A 20415-nucleotide genomic window follows, 5' to 3' on the forward strand; every position below is an offset into this window, starting at 1 on the left:
ATATTATGTTCCCTGCAGCTGCATGATTTGTGACTGTTAGCTGCAACACATGCAGCCGCAGGGACTCAAACATAACATTTGAGAACGCCGAAGACACTCGGATAACACGTTATCCGAGCATGTTCGCTCATTGCTAGATGGGTGGACTGACTGGCAACAGGAGGAACAGTTGATGGATAACAACTGACCCTGCTGCAATATACATGGGTAACATAGCCGCCTTGGAGACCACACCAAGGACAGGTGAGAAGAACAGTTGTTCGGTTAGAAAGTTTGTCACTACAAAAATCTGGCTAAAATTTATTATATTTTGCAAAATGTGTATTTTTTGGGAAATAAGAGAACAGACGGGTTGCGGGTTGTACCATGAAGTATGGAAGCGCCTGTCGGATCGGTCTCCTGAATCAAGTGGCTTTGTGCACTCAGTGGTCGCACGTTTCACTCGCAATCTTTTCTTAGGTTTCCGAGGCTCAGGGAAATGCACAACAATGGCGAGTAACGTGAGACACAGGAACCCCGCGGCACAGCAACATCTTTATGAGCGATCGTCTTTTATTCTCCAGGAGACAGAAGACAATTGAGGCGACGTCTGATGTGACTACCAGTCCTGCCACAAAGGGGCCCAGCTGAGAGGAGGCTGCTGTCAGGGCTAGGATTACACAGGAGGCTACACCTCCAAACAGCGGCATGGAGCATGCACAGGCCTGGGAGAGATGTGGGACATCCCTAGCCATTATCATCTGCTAATAATGTCATGTGCTGCCAAATATAGTGACATCATCCTGTACAGAAGCAATAGACCGAGCTAAGGACATTATAACATCGGTATAAATCACAGATGATAACAGAACACAGAAGATCATCATACTCCATACATGACGACGTCACATGGTACGAGATCAGCATACACCGTGGATGATGACGTTACCAGGCACGAGATCAGCATACATCGCAGATAATGATGTAATTCACAGAGATCAGCACACATCGTCGATGATGACATCAACAGGTACGAAATCAGCATGCACCGTGGATGATGATGTCACCAGGTCCAAGATCAGCATACACAGCGGATGATGTAATTCACAGAGATCAGCATACACCACAGGTGATGATGTAATTCACAGAGATCAGCATACACCGTGGATGACGACGTCACCAGGTACAAGATCAGTATACACCGCGGATGATGATGTCATTAACATACACCACAGAGGATATCAGCATTTACGCGATCAGCATACACAGTGGATGAGGAGGTCACCAGGTCTGAGATCAGCATACACAGCGGATGATGATGTAATTCATGTAGAGATCAGCATACACCGTCGATGATGACATCTCCAGGTACGAGAACAGCATACATCGAATGATGACGTCACCAGGTACGATCAGCATACACCGCGGATGATGATGTAATTCAGAGATCAGCATACACTGCAGATGATGATATAATTCACATAGAGATCAGCATACACTGTGGATGCGGACGTCACGAGGTACGAGATCAGAATACAGTGTGGATGCTGACATCACTCAGTACATCACACGAGGCTGCTTATTCTATGATTCCATTGCGTTAAGATACAAACGTCTACTGCTGAAGTGATGGATTTTGTGCCTCCTATTGGGGTCTTGACACTCCACATCTGCTTGTCGACCCCCTCTAATGTTGCATTTGTGTGGTTTACCAGCAAATTCTCTAATCATAAATGTATATTAAAAGAAAACTTTATAAACTTTTGTTTAATAATAAAACTTTTTCCATTCATAGATATATTATTCCCTAAAATATGTCTGGTGTGTCAGCTCCTTGCCAAGTGTTACTGGCTTATACAGTCACATATAAGGATTAATTACTCTGGGCCTACACCTGTATCGGGGACTGAAGCTCCCTGCAGTGCTGTAATTTATCCTCCAGCCATTGATACAAATAAGAATCCCGTTGACTTCTAGAGGCGGGGCAAATTGATCTGAATGAGGCCTGTCAGTCTGCACTGCACTTCTGGCGCTCAATTCATGAACCACGAGGCGAGAAAGAGCAGAGCGGCTTTAGTGCTTGCAACTGAGATTGGACCAAGCAAAACAAAAAACCCCAGAATCTTTGTGATGGAGTGAATAATTTTTGTTTTTTTCTCCAACCTCCTAGCACAACTCAAGACGTCTTATCGATACTCTGAGGCATCTTCATTTTCTTGGGTTTGGGAGGGAGTCCGCTGGAAAACTCTGACGTCAGGAGATCTGAGAATCTCTGCTTCATCCTTAAAGTCTTGTGTCCATCACTCCTGCGAGACAAAGGAAAGCACTTAAATACGAGTAGCAACGTCCTAATTAATTTCTAACACCTTCAAAATTTCTAGCTTTTCTACAAATCCAATGCTGGATTCTCTTAATAATGTCTGCTCCTAGGAAAGCAGAGTGAAAACCTATATAGTCCCAGTACAGTGGGTACGGAAAGTATTCAGGCCCCTTTGAATTTTTCACTCCTTTGTTTCATTGCAGCCATTTGGTAAATTCCAAAAAGTTCATTTTTTCTCATTCATGTACACTCTGCACCCTATCCTGATGGAAAAAACCAGAAATGTAGAAATTTTTGCAAATTTATTAACCCCTTCACCCCCAAGGGTGGTTTGCACGTTCATGACCAGGCCAATTTTTACAATTCTGACCACTGTACCTTTATGAGGTCATAACTCTGGAACGCTTCCATTGATCCCGGTGATTCTGACATTGTTTTCTCGTGACATATTGTACTTCATGTTAGTGGTAAAATTTCATTCAAATAACTTGCGTTTATTTGTGAAAAAAATGGAAATTTGGCAAAAATTTTGAAAATTTCGCAATTTTCCAACTTTGAATTTTTATGCCCTTAAATCACAGAGATACGGCACACAAAAAACTTGATAAGTAACATTTCCCACATGTTTACTTTACATCAGCACAATTTTGGAACCAAAATTTTTTTTTGTTAGGAAGTTATAAGGGTTAAAAGTTGACCAGCGATTTCTCATTTTTACAACACCATTTTATTTTTAGGACCACATCACATTTGAAGCCACTTTGAGGGGTCTATATGATAGAAAATACCCAAAAGTGACACCATTCTAAAAACTGAACCCCTTAAGGTGCTCAAAACCACATTCAAGAAGTTTATTAACCCATTAGGTGCGTCACAGGAATTTTTTTGAATATTTAAAAAGAAATGAACATCTAACTTTTTTTCACAAAAAAAATACTTCAGGTTCAATTTTTTTTATTTTACCAAGGGTAACAGGAGAAATTGGACTGCAAAAGTTATTGTGCAATTTGTCCTGAGTACGCTGATACCTGATTTGTGGGGGGGAACGACTGTTTCGGCGCATGGCAGAGCTCAGAATGGAAGGAGCGCCGTTTGACTTTTTCAATGCAAAATTGGCTGGAATTCAGATCGGACGCCATGTCACGTTTGGAGAGTCCCTGATGTACCTAAACAGTGGAAACCCCCTACAAGTGACCCCATTTTGGAAACTAGACCCCCCAAGGAACTTATCTAGATATGTGGTGAGAACTTTGAACCCACAAGGGCTTTACAGAAGTTTATAACGTACAGCGGTACAATTAAAAAATCATATTTTTTCCACAAAAATGATCTTTTCACCCCAATTTTTATTTTCCCAAGGGTAACAGGACCCTAAAAGTTATTGTGCAATTTGTCCTGAGTACGCCGATACCCCACATGTGGGGGTAAACCACTATTTGGGCGCATGGCAGAGCTCGGAAGGGAAGCAATGCCATTTGACGTTTTTGACTGGAATTGAGATCGGACACCATGTCGCGTTTGGAAAACCCCTGATGTACCAAAACAGTGGAAACCCCCCACAAATAACACCATTTTGGAAACTAGACCCCCTAAGGAACTTATCTAGATGTGTGGTGAGAACTTTGAACCCCCATGGGCTTCACAGAAGTTTATAATGCCCGGGCGTGAAAATAAATAATTCGTATTTTTTCCACAAACATGATATTTTAGTCACCATTTTTTTATTTTCCCAAGGGTACCAGGAGAAATTGGACCCCAAAAGTTGTTGTCCAATTTGTCCTGAGTATGCGGATACCCCATATGTGGGTGAAAACTACTGTATGGGCACACGTCGGGGCTCGGAAGGGAAGTAGTGACGTTTTGGTATGCAGACTTTGATGGAATGGTCTGCGGGTGTCATGTTGCCTTTGGAGAGCCCCTAATGTACCTAAACAGTGGAAACCCCCCACAAATGACCCCATTTTGAAAACTAGACCCACTAAGGAACTTATCTAGATGTGAGGTGAGCACTTTGAACCCCCAAGGGCTTCACAGAAGTTTATAATGCCAGGGCATGAAAATAAAAAAATCGTATTTTTTCCAGAAACATGATCAATTAGTCCCCAATTTTTTCATTTTCCCAAGGGTAACAGGAGAAATTGGACCCCAAAAGTTGTTGTCCAATTTGGCCTGAGTACGCTGACACCCCATATGTGGGAGAAAACTACTGTATGGACACACGTCGGGGCTCGGAAGGGAAGCAGTGACGTTTTGGAATGCAGACTTTGATGGAATGGTCTGCGGGTGTCATGTGCGTTTGGAGAGCCCCTGATGTACCTAAACTATTGAAATTCCCCACAAGTGACCCCATTTTGGACACTAGACCCCCCACGGAACTTATCTAGATGTGTGGTGAGCACTTTGAACCCCCAAGTGCTTCACAGAAGTTTATAACACTCGGACGTGAAAATAAAAAAATCATTTTTTTCCACAAAAATGATATTTTTGCCCCCAATTTTTTATTTTCCTAAGGGTAACAGGAGAAATTGGACCCCAAAAATTGTTTTGCAATTTGTCCTGAGTAGGCTGATACCCTACATGTGGGGGTAAAACACTGTTTGGGCGCATGGCAGAGCTTGGAAGGGAAGGAGCACCATTTGACTTTTTCAACTCAGAATTGGCTGGAATTGAGATCAGACGCCATGTTGCATTTGGAGAGCCCCTGATGTGCCCAAACAGTGGAAACCCCCAATTATAACTCCAATCCTAACCCCAACACACCCCTAACCCTAATCTGAGCCCTAACCCTAGCCCTAGCCCTAACCCTGTGTGCACACGCTGCGGATTTTGCTGCGGTTCCGCAGCGGTTTTGGCTGCTGCGGACCCCAGTACCATGATTCCCTATGGGAATCAAAAACCGCAGTGCAGACGGTGCGGAATTTTCCGCGCGGATTATCTGCGGTTTTCAATCCGCAGAAAGAATTGACATGTCAATTCTTTCTGCAGATTCTCCTGCGGTTTGCCATCTCCTCTATTGAGGAAATGAAAAACCGCAGGACAAAACCGCAGAGCAATCTGCAGGTAAAACCGCAGGTCTTTTGACCTGCGGTTTCACCTGCGGATTTTACAAAATCCGCGCGGATGAATCCGCACCTAATCCGCAGCGTGTGCACACAGCCTTACCCTAACGGGAAAATGGAGATAAATACTTTTTTTTTAGTTTTAATATTTTTCCCTAACTAAGGGGGTGATAACGGGGGGTTTGATTTACTATTTATGGCGGTTTTTATTTTTGGCAGCTGTCACACGCTAAAAGACGCTTTTTATTGTAAAATAGTTTTTGCATCACCACATTTTGAGAGCTATAATTTTTCCGTATTTTGACCCACTGAGTCATGTGAGGTCTTATTATTTGCGGGACGAGTTGACGTTTTTATTGGTACCATTTTCGGGCACGTGACATTTTTTGATCGCTTTTTATTCCGATTTTTGGGACGCAGAATGAACAAAAACCAGCGTTTCATGAATTTCTTTTGGGGGGGTGCGTTTACACCGTTCCGCGTGCGGTAAAATTGATAAAGCGGTTTTATTCTTCGGGTCAGTACGGTTACAGCGATACCTCATTTAGGTCTTTTTTTATGTTTTTGTCGGTTTTATGCAATGAAAACTATTTTATATAAAAAATAATTATTTTTGCATCGCTTTATTCTGTGAGCTATAACTTTTTTATTTTTTCGCTAATGATGCTGTGTGGCGGCTCGTTTTTTGCGGGACAAGATGACGTTTTCAGCGGTACCATGGATATTTATATGCGTCTTTTTGATCGCGCGTTATTACACTTTTTGTTTGGCGGTATGATAATAAATCATTATTTTTTGCTTCGTTTTTTATTTTTATTTTTTAAGGGGTTCGCTAAAAGGGTTAACTAATGGGACAGTTTTATAGGGCGGGTCATTACGGACGCGGCGATACCTAATATGTGTACTTTTATTGTTTTTTTTTTATTATTTTCAAAAAATGAATTTATTGGGGAATATTTTTTTTTTTTTACTAATTTATTTGGCGATTTTTTTAAATTTATTTTTACATTTTTTTTTAATTTTTTTTTTACTTTATTACATAGTCCCAGGTGGGACATCACTGTCCTGTGACAGATTGCTGATCTGTCACATCACAGATCACTGTGACAGATCAGCAATCTGTCACAGGCATTGAAGCAGACTTCCTCTTGCCTGCGCTTTGCAGGCACTGAGGAAGCCAGCTTCCTCAGGTCCCCGAAGGCCCCCGTCGCCATCTTGGATTCGGGGGCCTGGAGGATAGGAGCCCCCCGCAGCAGCGCTGCACATTGCGCTGCCGTGGGGGGCTCAGGGAAGCACGGAGGGAGCCCCCTCCCTGCCGATGCTTCCCTTTAACTCCCGGTACACCGCGATCATGTTTGATCGTGGTGTGCAAGGGGTTAACGTGTCGGGGGCGGTCCGTGACTGCCCCTGACACATAGTGCCGGGTGTCAGCTGTGATAATCAGCTGACACCCGGCCGCGATCAGCGGCGCTCACCACGTGGGCGCCGCTGATCGCGCCGACGTACTATCCCGTCCCCGGTCATACGGGCCCGGGTACCGTGGACGGGATAGTACGTTGGATGGCAGGAAGGGGTTAAAAAGGAAAAACTGAAATATCACATGGTCATAAGTATTCAGACCCTTTGCTCAGTATTGAGTAGAAGCACAATTTTGAGCTAGTACAGCCATGAGTCTTCTTGGGAATGGTGCAACAAGTTTTTCACACCTGGATTTGGGGATCCTCTGCCATTCTTCCTTGCAGATCCTCTCCAGTTCCGTCAGGTTGGAAGGTGAACGTTGGTGGACAGCCATTTTCAGGTCTCTCCAGAGATGCTCAATTGGGTTTAGGTCAGGGCTCTGGCTGTGCCAGTCAAGAATGGTCACAGAGTTGTACTGAAGCCACTCATTTGCCATTTTAGCTGTGTGCTTAGGGTCATTGAAAGGTGAACCTTCAGCCAAGTCTGAGGGCCAGAGCACTCTGGAAGAGGTTTTCATCCAGGATATATCTCTGTACTTGGCTGCATTCATGTTTGCTTCAATTGCAACTAGTCATCCTGTTCCTGCAGCTGAAAAACACCCCCATAGCATGATGCTGCCACCACGTTTCACTGTTGGGATTGTACACTGTGTTCCAAATTATTATGCAAAAAATATTTCCTCATATTTTCTCTAAATTACCTATATGAATTGCAGTCAGTTATTTTCCAGTCATCTAATATTCTAGTATAATTGCAATGTTTTTGAACAAACTGCCTATGAAAACAGTATATTTTTTAAAATAATAAACACTCAAAATGCATGTTCCAAATTATTATGCACAGCAGTTTTCAACCTTATTTTTATTTTGAACAAAAAAATGATCAATAGCTCCGCCCCCGAGCCGGCTCTCTGCCCGGCGTGCCCGCCCCTTGCTTGTTGCGCCGCCTCCTAGCGCACAGCGGCGCCTGCGATCGGCGCACCCTATCTTTAGCATAGGGTGCGCAGGCCGTGCGCTAGTTGCGCTTTGACCTGCGCTGCGCACTTTTGACGGTGCGCCGTGCGCGCCAAAATCCGAAAAGTTTGATTTTTGGCGCGCACGGCGCACCGTCAAAAGTGCGCAGCGCAGGTCAAAGCGCAACTAGCGCACGGCCTGCGCACGATCTGCGCACCCTATGCTAAAGATAGGGTGCGCCGATCGCAGGCGCCGCTGTGCGCTAGGAGGCGGCGCTACAAGCAAGGGGCGGGCACGCCGGGCAGAGAGCCGGCTCGGGGGCGGAGCTACCCCCGGCCGTGCGTGCGCTTAAAAAGTGCTAATGTGAAACCAGCCTAAGTTTGTCCTCTTTTATGCCCATAGCAGCCAGAGATGCAGATGTGTTATTTGCAGCATGAGACGGTGCATTATCATGCATGAAAATGATCTTGCTGCGGAAAGCACGGTTCTTCCTCTTGAACCAGGGCAGGAAGTGCTGTTTTAGAAACTCCACATAGATTATGGAGTTCATCTTTACCCCTTCAGGTATCCTAAAGGGGCCGACAATCTCTCTCCCCATGATTCCAGCCCAAAACATTACTCCACCTCTTCCTTGTTGGCGCCTTAGCCGTGTTTTCATGGGGTGTCCATCAACCAGCCATCCTCCACTCCATCCATCTGGATCATCGAGCGTTGCACGGCACTCATCGGTGAACAAAACAGTTTGGAAGTCAGTCTTCATGTATCGTTTGGCCCACTGGAGTCGTTTCTGCTTGTGTGCAGTGGATAGAGGTGGTCGACAGGATGGCTTACGCACAGCTGCAAACCTCTGAAGGACCCTGCATCTTGTTGTTCGGGGGACGTTGGAGGCACCAGCAGCTTTAAAAACTTGTCTGCTGCTTTGACAAGGCATTTTTGCAGCTGCTCTTTTAACCTGACGCAATTGCCTGTTGGAAAGAGTCCTCAATTTTTCCTTATCAGCACGCACACGTGTGTGCTGGGAATCAGCTACATACTTCTTGATTGTGCGATGATCACGATGAAGTGTCTTGGCAATGTTGATTGTAGTCATGCCTTGACCTAAATACTCCACAATTTGTTGCTTCTCAGCAGCCGACATCCTTTTTCTTTCCCATTTTGGCAAAAAATGTAGGCTGCTTAATAATGTGGAACAGCCTTCTTAAGTAGTCTTGCCTTTATTTGGACACACCTGCCAAACTAATTTGCACAGGTATCTGCAATTGCTTTCAGTGATACAAAGAGCCCTGACACACATCACCATCAATGAGTTTAAATGACAAACAAAAAAATTCTTACCTTATCACTCCTAAACTCTTTTTGCATAATAATTTGGAACACAGTTTATTGGGCAGGTGATGAGCAGTGCCTAGTTTTCTCCACACATCGCTTAGAATTATCACCAGAAAGCTCTATCTTCATCTCATCAGACCAGAGAATCTTATTTCTCATAGTCTGGGTGTCCTTCATGTGTTTTTTTTTTTTAGCAAACTATGTGGGCTTTTATATGTCTTGCACTGAGGAGAGGCTTCCATCGGGCCACTCTGCAATAAAGGCCTGACTGGTGGAGGGCTGCAGTGATAATTGACTTTGTGGAACTTTCTCCCATCTCCCTACTGCATCTGTGGAGCTCAGCCACAGTGATGTTGGTGTTCTTCTTTACTTCTCTCACCAAGACTCTTCTTCCACAATTGTTCAGGTTGGCTGGATGGCCAGGTCTAAGAAGACTTCTGGTGGTCCCAAACTTCTTCCATTTAAGGATTATGGAGGCCACTGTGCTCTTAGGAACCTTGAGCACTGCAGGAATTCTTTTGTAACCTAGGCCAGATCTGTGCCTTGCCACAATTCTGTCTCTGAGCTCCTTGGCCAGTTCCTTTGACCTCATGATTCTCATTTGGTCTGACATGCACTGTGAGGTCTTATATAGACAGGTGTGTGCCTTTACAAATCAAGTCCTATCAGTTTAATTATACACAGCTGGACTCCAATAAAGGAGCAGAACCATCTCAAGTAGGATCACAAGGAAATGGACACTGTGTCTTAAAAATGAGGGTCTGAGCAAAGGGTCTGAATACTTATGAGCATGTGATATTTCGGTTTTTCTTTAATAAATTTGCAAAAATTTCTACATTTCTGTTTTTTCCAGTCAAGATGGGGGTGCAGAGTGTACATTAGTGAGAAAAAAAAATGAACTTTTTTGAATTTACCAAATGGCTGCAATGAAACAAAGTGAAAAATTTAAAGGGGTCTGAATACTTTCCATACGCACTGTAATAGTTTTCTATGAGTATGGTCACAGGTTTATATTACTCATGGAGTTGTCAGCAAACTTTCCCTTCTATCCTGAATTGCAAATCTTCCCAATTATGCAATAATAGACCACCACTTTACTACTGCTGCTTATTTGTCCCTTCAGGAACCTTGGAAAGTGGGGTGACAACCAAATGGTCACTATTATAGCACTCTAGTTGTCGTCAGGTATTGGCTGCTTATTTCTCGGAAGGGCAGTAATATACCTTTGCTCCCAAACTGCTGCATAATAGCGCAGACTTACCTTTCAGGAGTCTAGGAAAGCTGAATGGTTATTAAAATGCACAACCGAATCTAAAGGGGGATCACTCTGTAACCTCATGCTCACCACCTTAATGTTCTCTATTTGTATTAGTTTCTGAAAAATCTATTAACATGAAATTTCACCCGGCTCTCCGATGGTCCAGGACGGTAGATTTACCTAAATTATATATAGTTTCTGCAAAAGTTGGGCCTCTAAAGAGACAGTGACGCAGCTTTTCCAGAGCCCTGAATGGCAAATCTGATATATCCAACTATTCCCAGAGTCTGCCAAGCCTGCTGGGAGTCGTAGTTTACAGCTTGTAATGGAACGGCAATAGGGTTAAGCGTGGATGACTGACACAGGAGGCGAGGGGCAGCTAATTGAATAGTGATTATGGCACAACGTCGATCCGATAACGAACTCGGACACGCCGCTAGAATGGGGAAACAATCCCTTCTGGATCCGGGGACTGGAGATCAGAGTCATTATTAGGAAACGGTCTGGATTACCTGCCCAAGTCTTTTTTTTAACTGGGGTATTAAACGGCTCCCCCTTCAGCCCTGACAGGGTATGAAATGCGCTTATTGCTGGGGAGCCGCCAGGCCGACCTGATCCCATTGTAGCACGGCCTTCACGGTTAACCTGCTTATAGGGGATGGAGACAATGATGCAGACAGTCTCGGATACGCTCTCGTTTCGCCAAACACTGCGACGGGAAAAAAATAAAAAAGGAACCATCTGTTTAATAATATGACTCTGTGGCTACCAAAATGGAGACGGCAAAATACGATTGGAATTCACCCCCATTAACAATGTTTAGATGCCATGTCGTAACGCCGTAGGCAGACTTTCATGCCACAGACTAGCTGCAGCCTCACCAGGTGGAGGGATTGGTGAACCATGGTGCAATGTGATCACCCAGCTTTCCCAGGGCCGGTAATGTGGCAGCATCATGACAAGTTAGTGACTGAGGAAATTGGCAGCCGTACTGATTGCCACATATCTTTCCCAGACACTTTTCTGAGTGTTAGAAGTGGATTAGGGAGTTGCCCCTCAAGCGACTGTCTAATGGAATATTTCCTGAGCGGCAGGAGGAGATCACAACTTGGCCAGAAATCTCCTTAAATGATCTCTTAATGATCCTTTTGGGGCTGTAAATGGTCTTTTGTGAGGTGGAACGTGACATGTCTGCACACCCTGGGAGCTGTTCTTGTTCTCAGCGGCCTTAACGTCACTGGGGCTAATGAGTTAAAGAGAAGCCATGCAGGACCCCCGACTTCTCGTCAGCATAATCGCGTGACATGCCTCCGTCCGTCAGTCAGGAGAGCGCCTGGCGAGCCTACGAGCCGGCCCCACGCTATGTAACCTGCTACTTATCTGCTAATCACACCATTCTTCCCAGTATAAAGGCCCGGGACAAATCCCTCTAGTCATGGGGCATGGAGGCCAGGGGAAGGGGACAGGGGGTCCCAACCAGTTCTCCATCTGCCTCAATGAGACAATGGTTCACCCCTGTCTGAGAAACTGGGGGGCTGCTGGCACCATATTGCATGACGAGTAACTAACACTTACCATATGGCGGTTTATATGGGGGTATGGGGACAGAACGGGGGCACAAGGTACAAGCAATTATTTACAGGACTGCAGCATGTGAAGGGTTAATAATACAGTTCTATTTTGTTTGACAAAGTGAGATTTTCACGTTCAAGGGGCCAGAACACCCCCCTTACGACTGATACAGACCTGTCCTGCACCTCCTCCAATAATGAGGGGCACACTGCACGGATGACCTCTAATGGAGACTTGTGGTAATGCACTTCACAGGAGGTCACATTGTAAATCCTCAATAATAACATGGATATAAAAACAGCTCTGGAGTATAATACAAGAAGTAACTCAGGATCAGTAATGTATGTACACAGTGACCGCACCTTCAGAATAGTGAGTGCAGCTCTGGAGTATAATACAGGATGTAACTCAGGATCAGTACAGGATAAGAAGTATAATATACAGCAGCGTACAAATCATGGAGCCTCACAGAAGAATTTCTAATAGTTGACCCCAACACAGTATGATCCCCCAACTGTGAGCACCACATGGCCTTCCATGCAGTGTAATGAGCCTATATACAGTATAATGGCCCCACAACTCACTACTGTACAATGGCCTCCACTAGCCCTACAAAAAGTATGACAGATCCCACACAAATCTTCACACTGTATAATTGTTTGCAGCCAATATAATGCATTCACCATAGTCCTACGTATAGTATAATGCACTCCCCATAGTCCTCCGTATAGCATAACACACTCCCTCATAGTCCTCTATTGTGAATTCACTTTCTGGCCTACCTCTGGTTACTAGTGAAGGTAGTGGAGCTGGTTATATTGACAGAGGGGTCGAGAGTTCTCTTTCCAGGCGGTAATAGAGCTGATCTAATTAACAGAGGTCTGCCACCTGATAATGAGGAGGACAATTGGACATCTGGAGTTTCTGATTGGATTTAAGACAGCCGACTCCCTCTATCCCTGGTGATTTTTTCCTGCCTCCTGAGGTCTTAAGGCCCCATCTCACTAAGCAATCTCGGTAGCGAGATCGCTGCTGAGTCACAACTTTTGTGACATAACAGCGATCTCACCAGCGAGATCGCTATGTGTGACAGCGATCAGCGAGCGGCCCCCCTGCCGGTATCGCTGATCGCTGCAAGAAATCTCTGGACATTTCTTTGGTCGCTGGTCTCCCGCTGGCCAGCACGCATCGCTGTGTGTGACAGGCGGGAGACCAGCGATCAGGTGTAAAAAATAATAAAAAAAATAAAAAATATAGTTATTCTCACCTTCCGACGTCGCGTTCAGCCATCCCGCCTCTCTCCACGCTTCGGTCCCAGTGATCCTTTGCACGAATGACCGCGAGACTTTGTTATCCTGCGAGACTGTGACATCTCGCGGTCATTTGTGCAAAGGATCACTGGGACCGGAGCGTGGAGAGAGGCGGGATGGCTGAACAGGACGTCGGAAGGTGAGAATAACTATATTTTTTATTTTGATTCTATTTTTTACAGGATGGCCAGCGATGCCGGGCGCTCGGCATCGCTGTGCTGATCGCTGGTGAAGCTGTCTGTGTGACAGCTCACCAGTGATCACATAGCGATTTACCAGCGATCCTGACACCTTCATATCGGTGTCGGGATCGCTGGTAAGTCGCTTAGTGTGACGGGACCTTTAGTTTCCAGCTCAGTCCCTGCATGCTCAAGCTAAGTGTTCTTCTTCTATTGTTCACATTTGATTTGGTTTTGTCTATTTCAGTTTTGTGTGGTCAGCCAGCCCCGGCTGGGGCTGTGCTGAGTTTCCATCCTTATGTTACTGTTTGTGCCAGTTTGTTTTTGTCCCTTATTAGATTGGCCTCTCTTTGCTCTGTTTTCAGAATATACCAGAGTGCTGATATAGTGGGCGAAGTCTAGTGACTTTAGTGTTTTTACTATCAGACGTGTTGGGCATTTTTTGCAGGGTTTTTTGCATGATTGCAGACAGTGTCTTTCCTTTCCTGTCCTGTCTAGTTAGTTTGGACCCCATCGTTCGCTCAGCCTATTTTCCTACCTGCGTTTGTGTTTTCATCTTGTCTCACCGACAATATATGTATGGGGGCTATATATTCCTTTGGGGTCTGCTCTGTGGCAGTTTAGATTTCCCCTTTCTTGCTTTAGGCTTTAGTTCTCCGGCTGTGTCGAGGCGTCTAGAATCTTCCTAGGTACGCTCCTCGGCTACTGTTAGTTGTGTGGATAGGATCAGGGGTCTGCAATCCTCTTAGTTACCAACCTCTCTGGTTTTCTGTGGCTTAGCTTGGTCTTGCTTTCCTCCTCGGTGACCCAATCATAACAGTCCTCCTTATAGTATAATGCACTTGCCCCATAAGCCTCCGTATAGTATAATGCACTCCCCATAGTCCTCCATACAGTATTATGGGAACAACAATTTATCTAAACTATTAATATAGGCTATAAACTGCTGAAAACAGTCCTCCCTGTGTGCCTCATATCAGTGTGTTGTGGCTGAGAAATAATCTTTTATCACTTTATATAAATGACCTCTTCCAGGCTCCGGCGTGGAAGCTGCCTGGAGATAAATCTGCCCCAAAGCGTATTTTAAATATAAGGGGGAGTTACCAGTGTGAGGTATAATGGCCACTCTGCTCTCCTGATAACTGATACATCTGCAGGTTCTTCTCAGATCAGCTTCCAGCTCACAGGCAGACAGGGCTGCAATATTGTTGCAATATAGCAGAGCTCAAGAGAGCTACATAAATGTGTTTGCAAGAAGACAAATTTAATGTCTCCTGTTCTGTGTTCATTACTTAACTCTGCCTGCAGAGCTTAGTTTACATGAAGTAGAGTTACCAGTGTGAGATATCTCCAGGCACCATCTGACATGGAGCCTGAAAGAGGTCACTTATGTAAAGTAATAAAAGATGATTTCTCAGCAAAAACACATCTGATATGAGACACACAGGGATCACTCTCCTCAGAAGACACCTGTATGACCATATTGATAATTTAGATACCGTATATACTTGAGTATAAGCCAAGATTTTCAGCCCATTTTTTAAGGCTGAAAGTGCCCCTCTCCGCTTATACTCGAGTCGTATATGCCAAGGGGTCGGCGGGGGAGGGAAGCACGGGTGTCAGATCATACTTACCCCCCTCCTGGCGCGGTCTCTGCAGTCCCTGCTTCTCCCAAGTTCTCTGGCAGCTGTGTTCAGTGGTCACGTGGTACGGCTCATTAAAGTCATGAATATGCGCATATTCATGACTTTAATGAGCGGTACCACGTGACCGCTGAAGGAAGAGCTGCGGCGCCGGAGACAGTGGGGGAAGCAGGGGCTGTAGACACGTGCCAGGAGGGGGTAAGTAAATGCGATATTCACCTGTCCCCGTTCCACTGCCGTGTGCAGCTCTGTCCTCTGCGTCCTCTGGCTGTGCTCGGTCTTCCGGGTCCTCTGTCAGTGACTGTTCAGGTCAGAGGGCGCGATGACGTGGTTAGTGCGCGCCCTCTGCCTGAACAGTCACTAACAGAGGACCCGGAAGAGAGCGGCGTGCGGCGGTGGAACGGAGACAGGTGAATATCGCAGGTGTCGGGGCCTGAGCCAGCAGCGACACCGGCACCTGTCCCCCATAGCGTGCCGGTATCCCCGCCTGTTCAGGACACCGGCACCTGGCCCCCAGCGACGAGAGGAGAGTAAGTTTTTTTTTTTTATTCACAGCAACAGCATATGGGGCCATCAACCTTTATGGAGCAGCATATGGGGCCATCAACCTTTATGGAGCAGCATATGGGGCCATCAACCTTTATGGAGCAACATATGGGGCTATCACCTTTATGGAGCAGCATATGGGGCATATTATGGGGCCTTTATTAACCTTTGCGCTGCATTATATGGGACATATTTTGTGTGGAGCATCTTATGGGGCCCATCATGAACTGTATGGAGCATTATATGGGGCTCCTGATTCAATATGGTTATTCAAAAACCATTTAACCTACTGATGTCTCAATTAATTTTACTTTTATTGGTATCCATTTTCATTTTTGAAAATTACCAGTAGCTGCTGCATTTTCCACCATAGGCTTATACTCGAGTTAATAAGTTTTCCCAGTTTTTTGTCGGCTTGTACTTGAGTATATACGGTAGGTCAAATATGGTGACAGATTCCCTTAAAAAAAAATAATTCAATTCTCCCCTCTCGTTGTTGAGACGTTATAATCCGAGGAAGAGGTATTAGCGGACGCTCCCTCTGTCATCATTGCTTTCAACTATATTGACATCCATGATGCCGATACAGTTGTATATGCTATGGGGGGGTGGGGACAGCACTGGAACCCATAGTTGCGGCGTAGCCTGCAGTTATTGGTGGTACACCATGGGTAATGTATGTACACCGTGACTTAACCACTTCACGACATGCGCTTTACTAGTACTGCACATGTCGCGTCTTGCTCTTTGATGTGGGCTCCGGCGGTGAGCCCACATTTCCCGTCACGTCAGCTGTTTTGAACAGCTGACATGTCCCTGGAATCGCGATCCACCTGCGGCTGTTAACCAGTTAAATGCCGCTCTCAAACAGTGCCATTTAACGAGCCCTTCCGGCAATGGAGCAGTAAATCTGCCCATCGGTGACCCTCATCACGTGATTGCAGGTCACCGATGGGTCGCATGACAACCAGAGGTCTCCAGGAGACCTTTAAGGTTGTCAATGCCGGATTGCTATGAGCGCGGCCCGGTGGTCGGGGCTCATAGCAAGTCTGCAATTCTGCTACATGCAGACAATGATCAGATCATCAGAGCCGATCGGGTTATGGCAGCTTCTAGGCTTCCATGGAGACTATTGAATCATGCCAAAAGTAAAATTAAAAAAAAAAAATAAAATATAAAAAAGTTCAAATCACCCCCCCTTTCGTCCCATTCAAAATAACAAAAACAAACAAAAAATCAAAACAAACACATCTCACCTGATCCGAGATCACGAAAAATGGAGACAATACGGCTCTCAGAAATTGACGCAATTTTTATAGGGATTTTTGTGTACTCACCGAAAAATCCTTTTCTCCTAGCCAATCATTGGGGGACACAGCCAGTGGGTGTTCTACTGCTTGCCACTAGGAGGACACTAAGTAAACACAGAAAAAAGTTAGCTCCTCCCCTGCAGTATACACCCTCTCACTGGCTGTGAATTCCCCAGTTCGGTGAAAAAAGCAGTAGGAGCATTAAACGAATAATAATCATAACTGTCAAGACCTAAAAATGCTACAGTGAGCCAATAGGCCAAACAGGGTGGGTGCTGTGTCCCCCAATGATTGGCTCGGAGAAAAGGATTTCACGGTGAGTACACAAAAATCCCTATTTCTCCTACGCCTCATTGGGGGACAGACAGTGAGACGTCCTAAAGCAGTCCCTGGGTGGGTAACATACAATTGCTAATACCCCACGTACCACTGGCTCAACACTGTGGTACTGCCGATTGCAGGATGTGTCTGCCAAGAGCTGCATCCGCAGAGGCCTGAGAATGAATTAGGCAATGTTTGTAAAGGTATGCAGGCTGGACTAAGTCACAGCGTTGAAGACCTGTTCTGCCGACGCCTGGTGCCGAATGGCCCAAGAGGCGCCCACTGAGCGGATAGAATGCACCTTAATCCTTGCTGGGACAGGTGTGTCCCGGACACGGTAGGATTCCTGAATACCCAAGCAAAGCCACCTGGCTAGCGTGGTTTTGAAGCGGCTAGACCCTTGCTATCCCCCTGTGGAAGTACGAACAGGACATCTGACTTGTGGAAGGGAGCCGTCCGCGAGATGTACAGTCTCCGAGCCCTGACCACATCCAGGGTGTGGAAGGCCCTCTCAATGCAATGGACTGGAGCCGGACAGAAGGAAGGCCAATTTCTTCATTGAGATGAAAAGAAGACCCAACTCTGGGCAGGAAAGACGGGGACGTACCGAGAGCTGCCTCGTCCTGATGAAAATTCAGGAACGGAGGACGGCAGGACAGGGCTGCCAATTCAGAATCTTGTGCAATCGAGAAGAGAGAGTAGCTAGTGGTACGTCCTACAGTGGTTCGAAAAAAGCCTCCTGTAATCTGAAATCTGGCCCTTGAGCGAGCTAAGCGCGAGACCTGACGTTAATCCGGATTGTAGGAATTCCAATATGGAAAGAATAGCAAAACACCAGTGGGGATCGACCATGGTACTTGCACCACGAGAAAAAGGTTCTCCAGGTGCGGTGATAAAAGCGCATGGACACGGGCTTACTAACATTAATCATGGTGGAGATCACATCGGGAGAAAAAAAAACAAAAAAAAAAACACAAAAACACAGCCTGTGCTAAAAATCAGGATTCAACGGCCACGCCATCAAAGACAGGACCCCAGAGTTCTGGTGGTAAATCGGGCCCCTGTGAGAGTAGATTCATGCGATCTGGAAGTCGCCAGGGAACGCCAGCGACTAGTTGTACTAGTTCTGCGTACCATGGCCGGCGCAACCAATCTGGCGCAACTAGGATCACTGGTATTCCCTCTGCTCTAATATTCTTGATGACCCTCTGGAGCGAGGGAAGAATGCACGGGAGCCGGAATCGGTGCCACGGCAGAACTAGGGTGTCCGCTCGGATGGCGCATGGATGCGGTGATGAATCGAGGAACCCTGTTGTTTAGTCTTTAGGCCATATGATCCACATCCGGAGTCCCCCAGCGATGGCAGATCTGCTGAAAAAAAATTCCGGATTAAAAGACCACTCTTCTGAGGCAAGGTCTTGGCGACAGAAACCACCGCCTAATTGTCCACACCCGGGGTGTGGATTGCTGAGATGGGCAAATGGTTGGTCTCGGCCCAATGGAGGATGTGACTCACTTCGTGCATGGCCATCCTACTCCAAGTACCCCCCTGACGGTTGATATACGCCACAGCCGTGGCGTTGTCAGATTGGATCCTGATGGGGTGACCTGCGAGGAGATGGTGGAAACTCAGTAGGGCTAATCTGATCGCTCGTATCTCCAAGATGTGGATGGGGAGACGTGACTCTCGAATTAACCAACGACCCTGTGCCGTGTGCCGACGACGAAAAAAACCACACACCAGCCTAGGAGACTGGCGTCGATGGTCACAATCCACGATGGTACTGGGAGAAAGAACTTCCCTTAACTCAGGGAGGATTTCAGTGTCCCCTGCTTGGGGGCTCGTCTGACCCGCAGGGACAGAAGGAACCGGCGTTCCAGGGAGAACGAGTTCTTGTCCCAAGTTAACAGCAATGCATGTTGTAAAGGGTGGAGAAGCAACTGTGCAAATGGGAACACTCCCATCGCTGCCACAATGTTTCCGAGAACTATCATGCTGAAAAACGTATTCCACAGATTTCTCGCAGGCTGGAAGGGATGGACCCTTGATCAGCATGTCGTCCAGATACGGCAGCACCACCACTCCCCGAGTGTGGCGAATGGCCATGACAGCCGCCATGGCCTTGGTATAGACCCTGGGGGTGGTGGCGAGACCGAAGGGCAAGGCAACGAACTAGAAGTGTTCTTCTTGAATTTCAAAACGCAGGAACTGCTGGATGATAGGGACCTCTCCCCTTTGCATGGAGGAGACACAGCTTGAGGTCCAGTATGGACCGCATCGTTCCTTCCTTCTTTGGAACCACAAAGTAAGGTTTGACTAAAAAACTGCTGAACCATTCGTCTTGAGGGACCGGAAACATGACTCCATCCCTTTGCGGTGCATGAACGGCCCGAAGGAAGGCTGTGACTGAATGACAGCAGACGACCGCCTACTTTGTCGGTGTCTGCCGGATACCACAGCAAGTCATTGAGTAGATTATCTATGGGATCTGCTTCCTTAGATCCAGATGCTGTTGGCCTGGGTTTCCAAGAGCGGTTAGGTCTGTGAGAGACCTGGGAACCTCTGTCTCCACGCGGGGACTGACCTGATCCAGAAGAAAAGGTTGTGGAGGATCAGCTGGAGCTGTTGCGAACAAAGTCGAAAAGCGAGTCGGCTGTTGATTCCGAAAACGGCCAGGCAGCCCCTTGTTGGGGAAGAAATCTACTCTTCCACCCAGAAGTGTCAGAAATGAGCTGGTCTAGCTTCTTGTCCAAACAGGCGACCAGTTTGATACGGCAGAGAAGTTGGAATCTGCCCGCCATTCGCGTAGCCATAGGGCTCTTCTGATATAGACTGCATTAGCGGTTACTTTAGCAGCGCAATTAGCAGCATCTAAAGAGGCGTCTACTGCAAAATCCCCTGCGTGAATTATCTGCTTGGCGACACTGGCCGAAGTGGCCATTGCCTATGCCACTCAAGTTGCCGCAAAAGTTGGAAAAAATGCCGCTCCTGAAGCTCCAAAAACTGAACTGGCGAGGTAGCCAATTTGACCATCAGAGGGGTTTCTGACTGAAGAGCCCTCAGAAACGGATCAAAGCGTTTTAGGAGCAAGGTACAATACAGGAGGATCCACCGAGGGGGACTGTAACCAATCCTTCATTAGATCTGGAGTAAAGGGGCATTTAGCCTCGATAGGCT

The 20415-nt window shown here is 46.3% G+C and overlaps 1 protein-coding gene across 2 annotated transcripts in view; it reads right to left on the bottom strand.

Moving 5' to 3' along the window:
• Positions 1-210: 210 nt before the first annotated feature.
• DDX31 (DEAD-box helicase 31) overlaps positions 211-20415 on the bottom strand; it is an 82806-nt gene continuing 62601 nt past the window's right edge. Inside the window, exons 20-21 of one of the 2 annotated variants that reach the window (XM_073555981.1) lie at positions 2143-2285; positions 211-1437 (exon numbers count right to left, since the gene is read on the bottom strand). In XM_073555981.1, the coding sequence (XP_073412082.1) occupies positions 2156-2285 (130 nt within the window). In that variant the 3' untranslated portion in view covers positions 211-1437; positions 2143-2155. Of the gene's footprint in view, positions 1438-1728; positions 2286-20415 lie in introns of those variants that run through there. The other variant, XM_073555980.1, reaches the window with a different exon arrangement.

This window comes from Dendrobates tinctorius, unplaced genomic scaffold, assembly GCF_039654945.1.
Source record: "Dendrobates tinctorius isolate UK_male_01 unplaced genomic scaffold, ASM3965494v1 ptg000231l, whole genome shotgun sequence".
Lineage (NCBI taxonomy): Eukaryota > Metazoa > Chordata > Amphibia > Anura > Dendrobatidae > Dendrobates > Dendrobates tinctorius.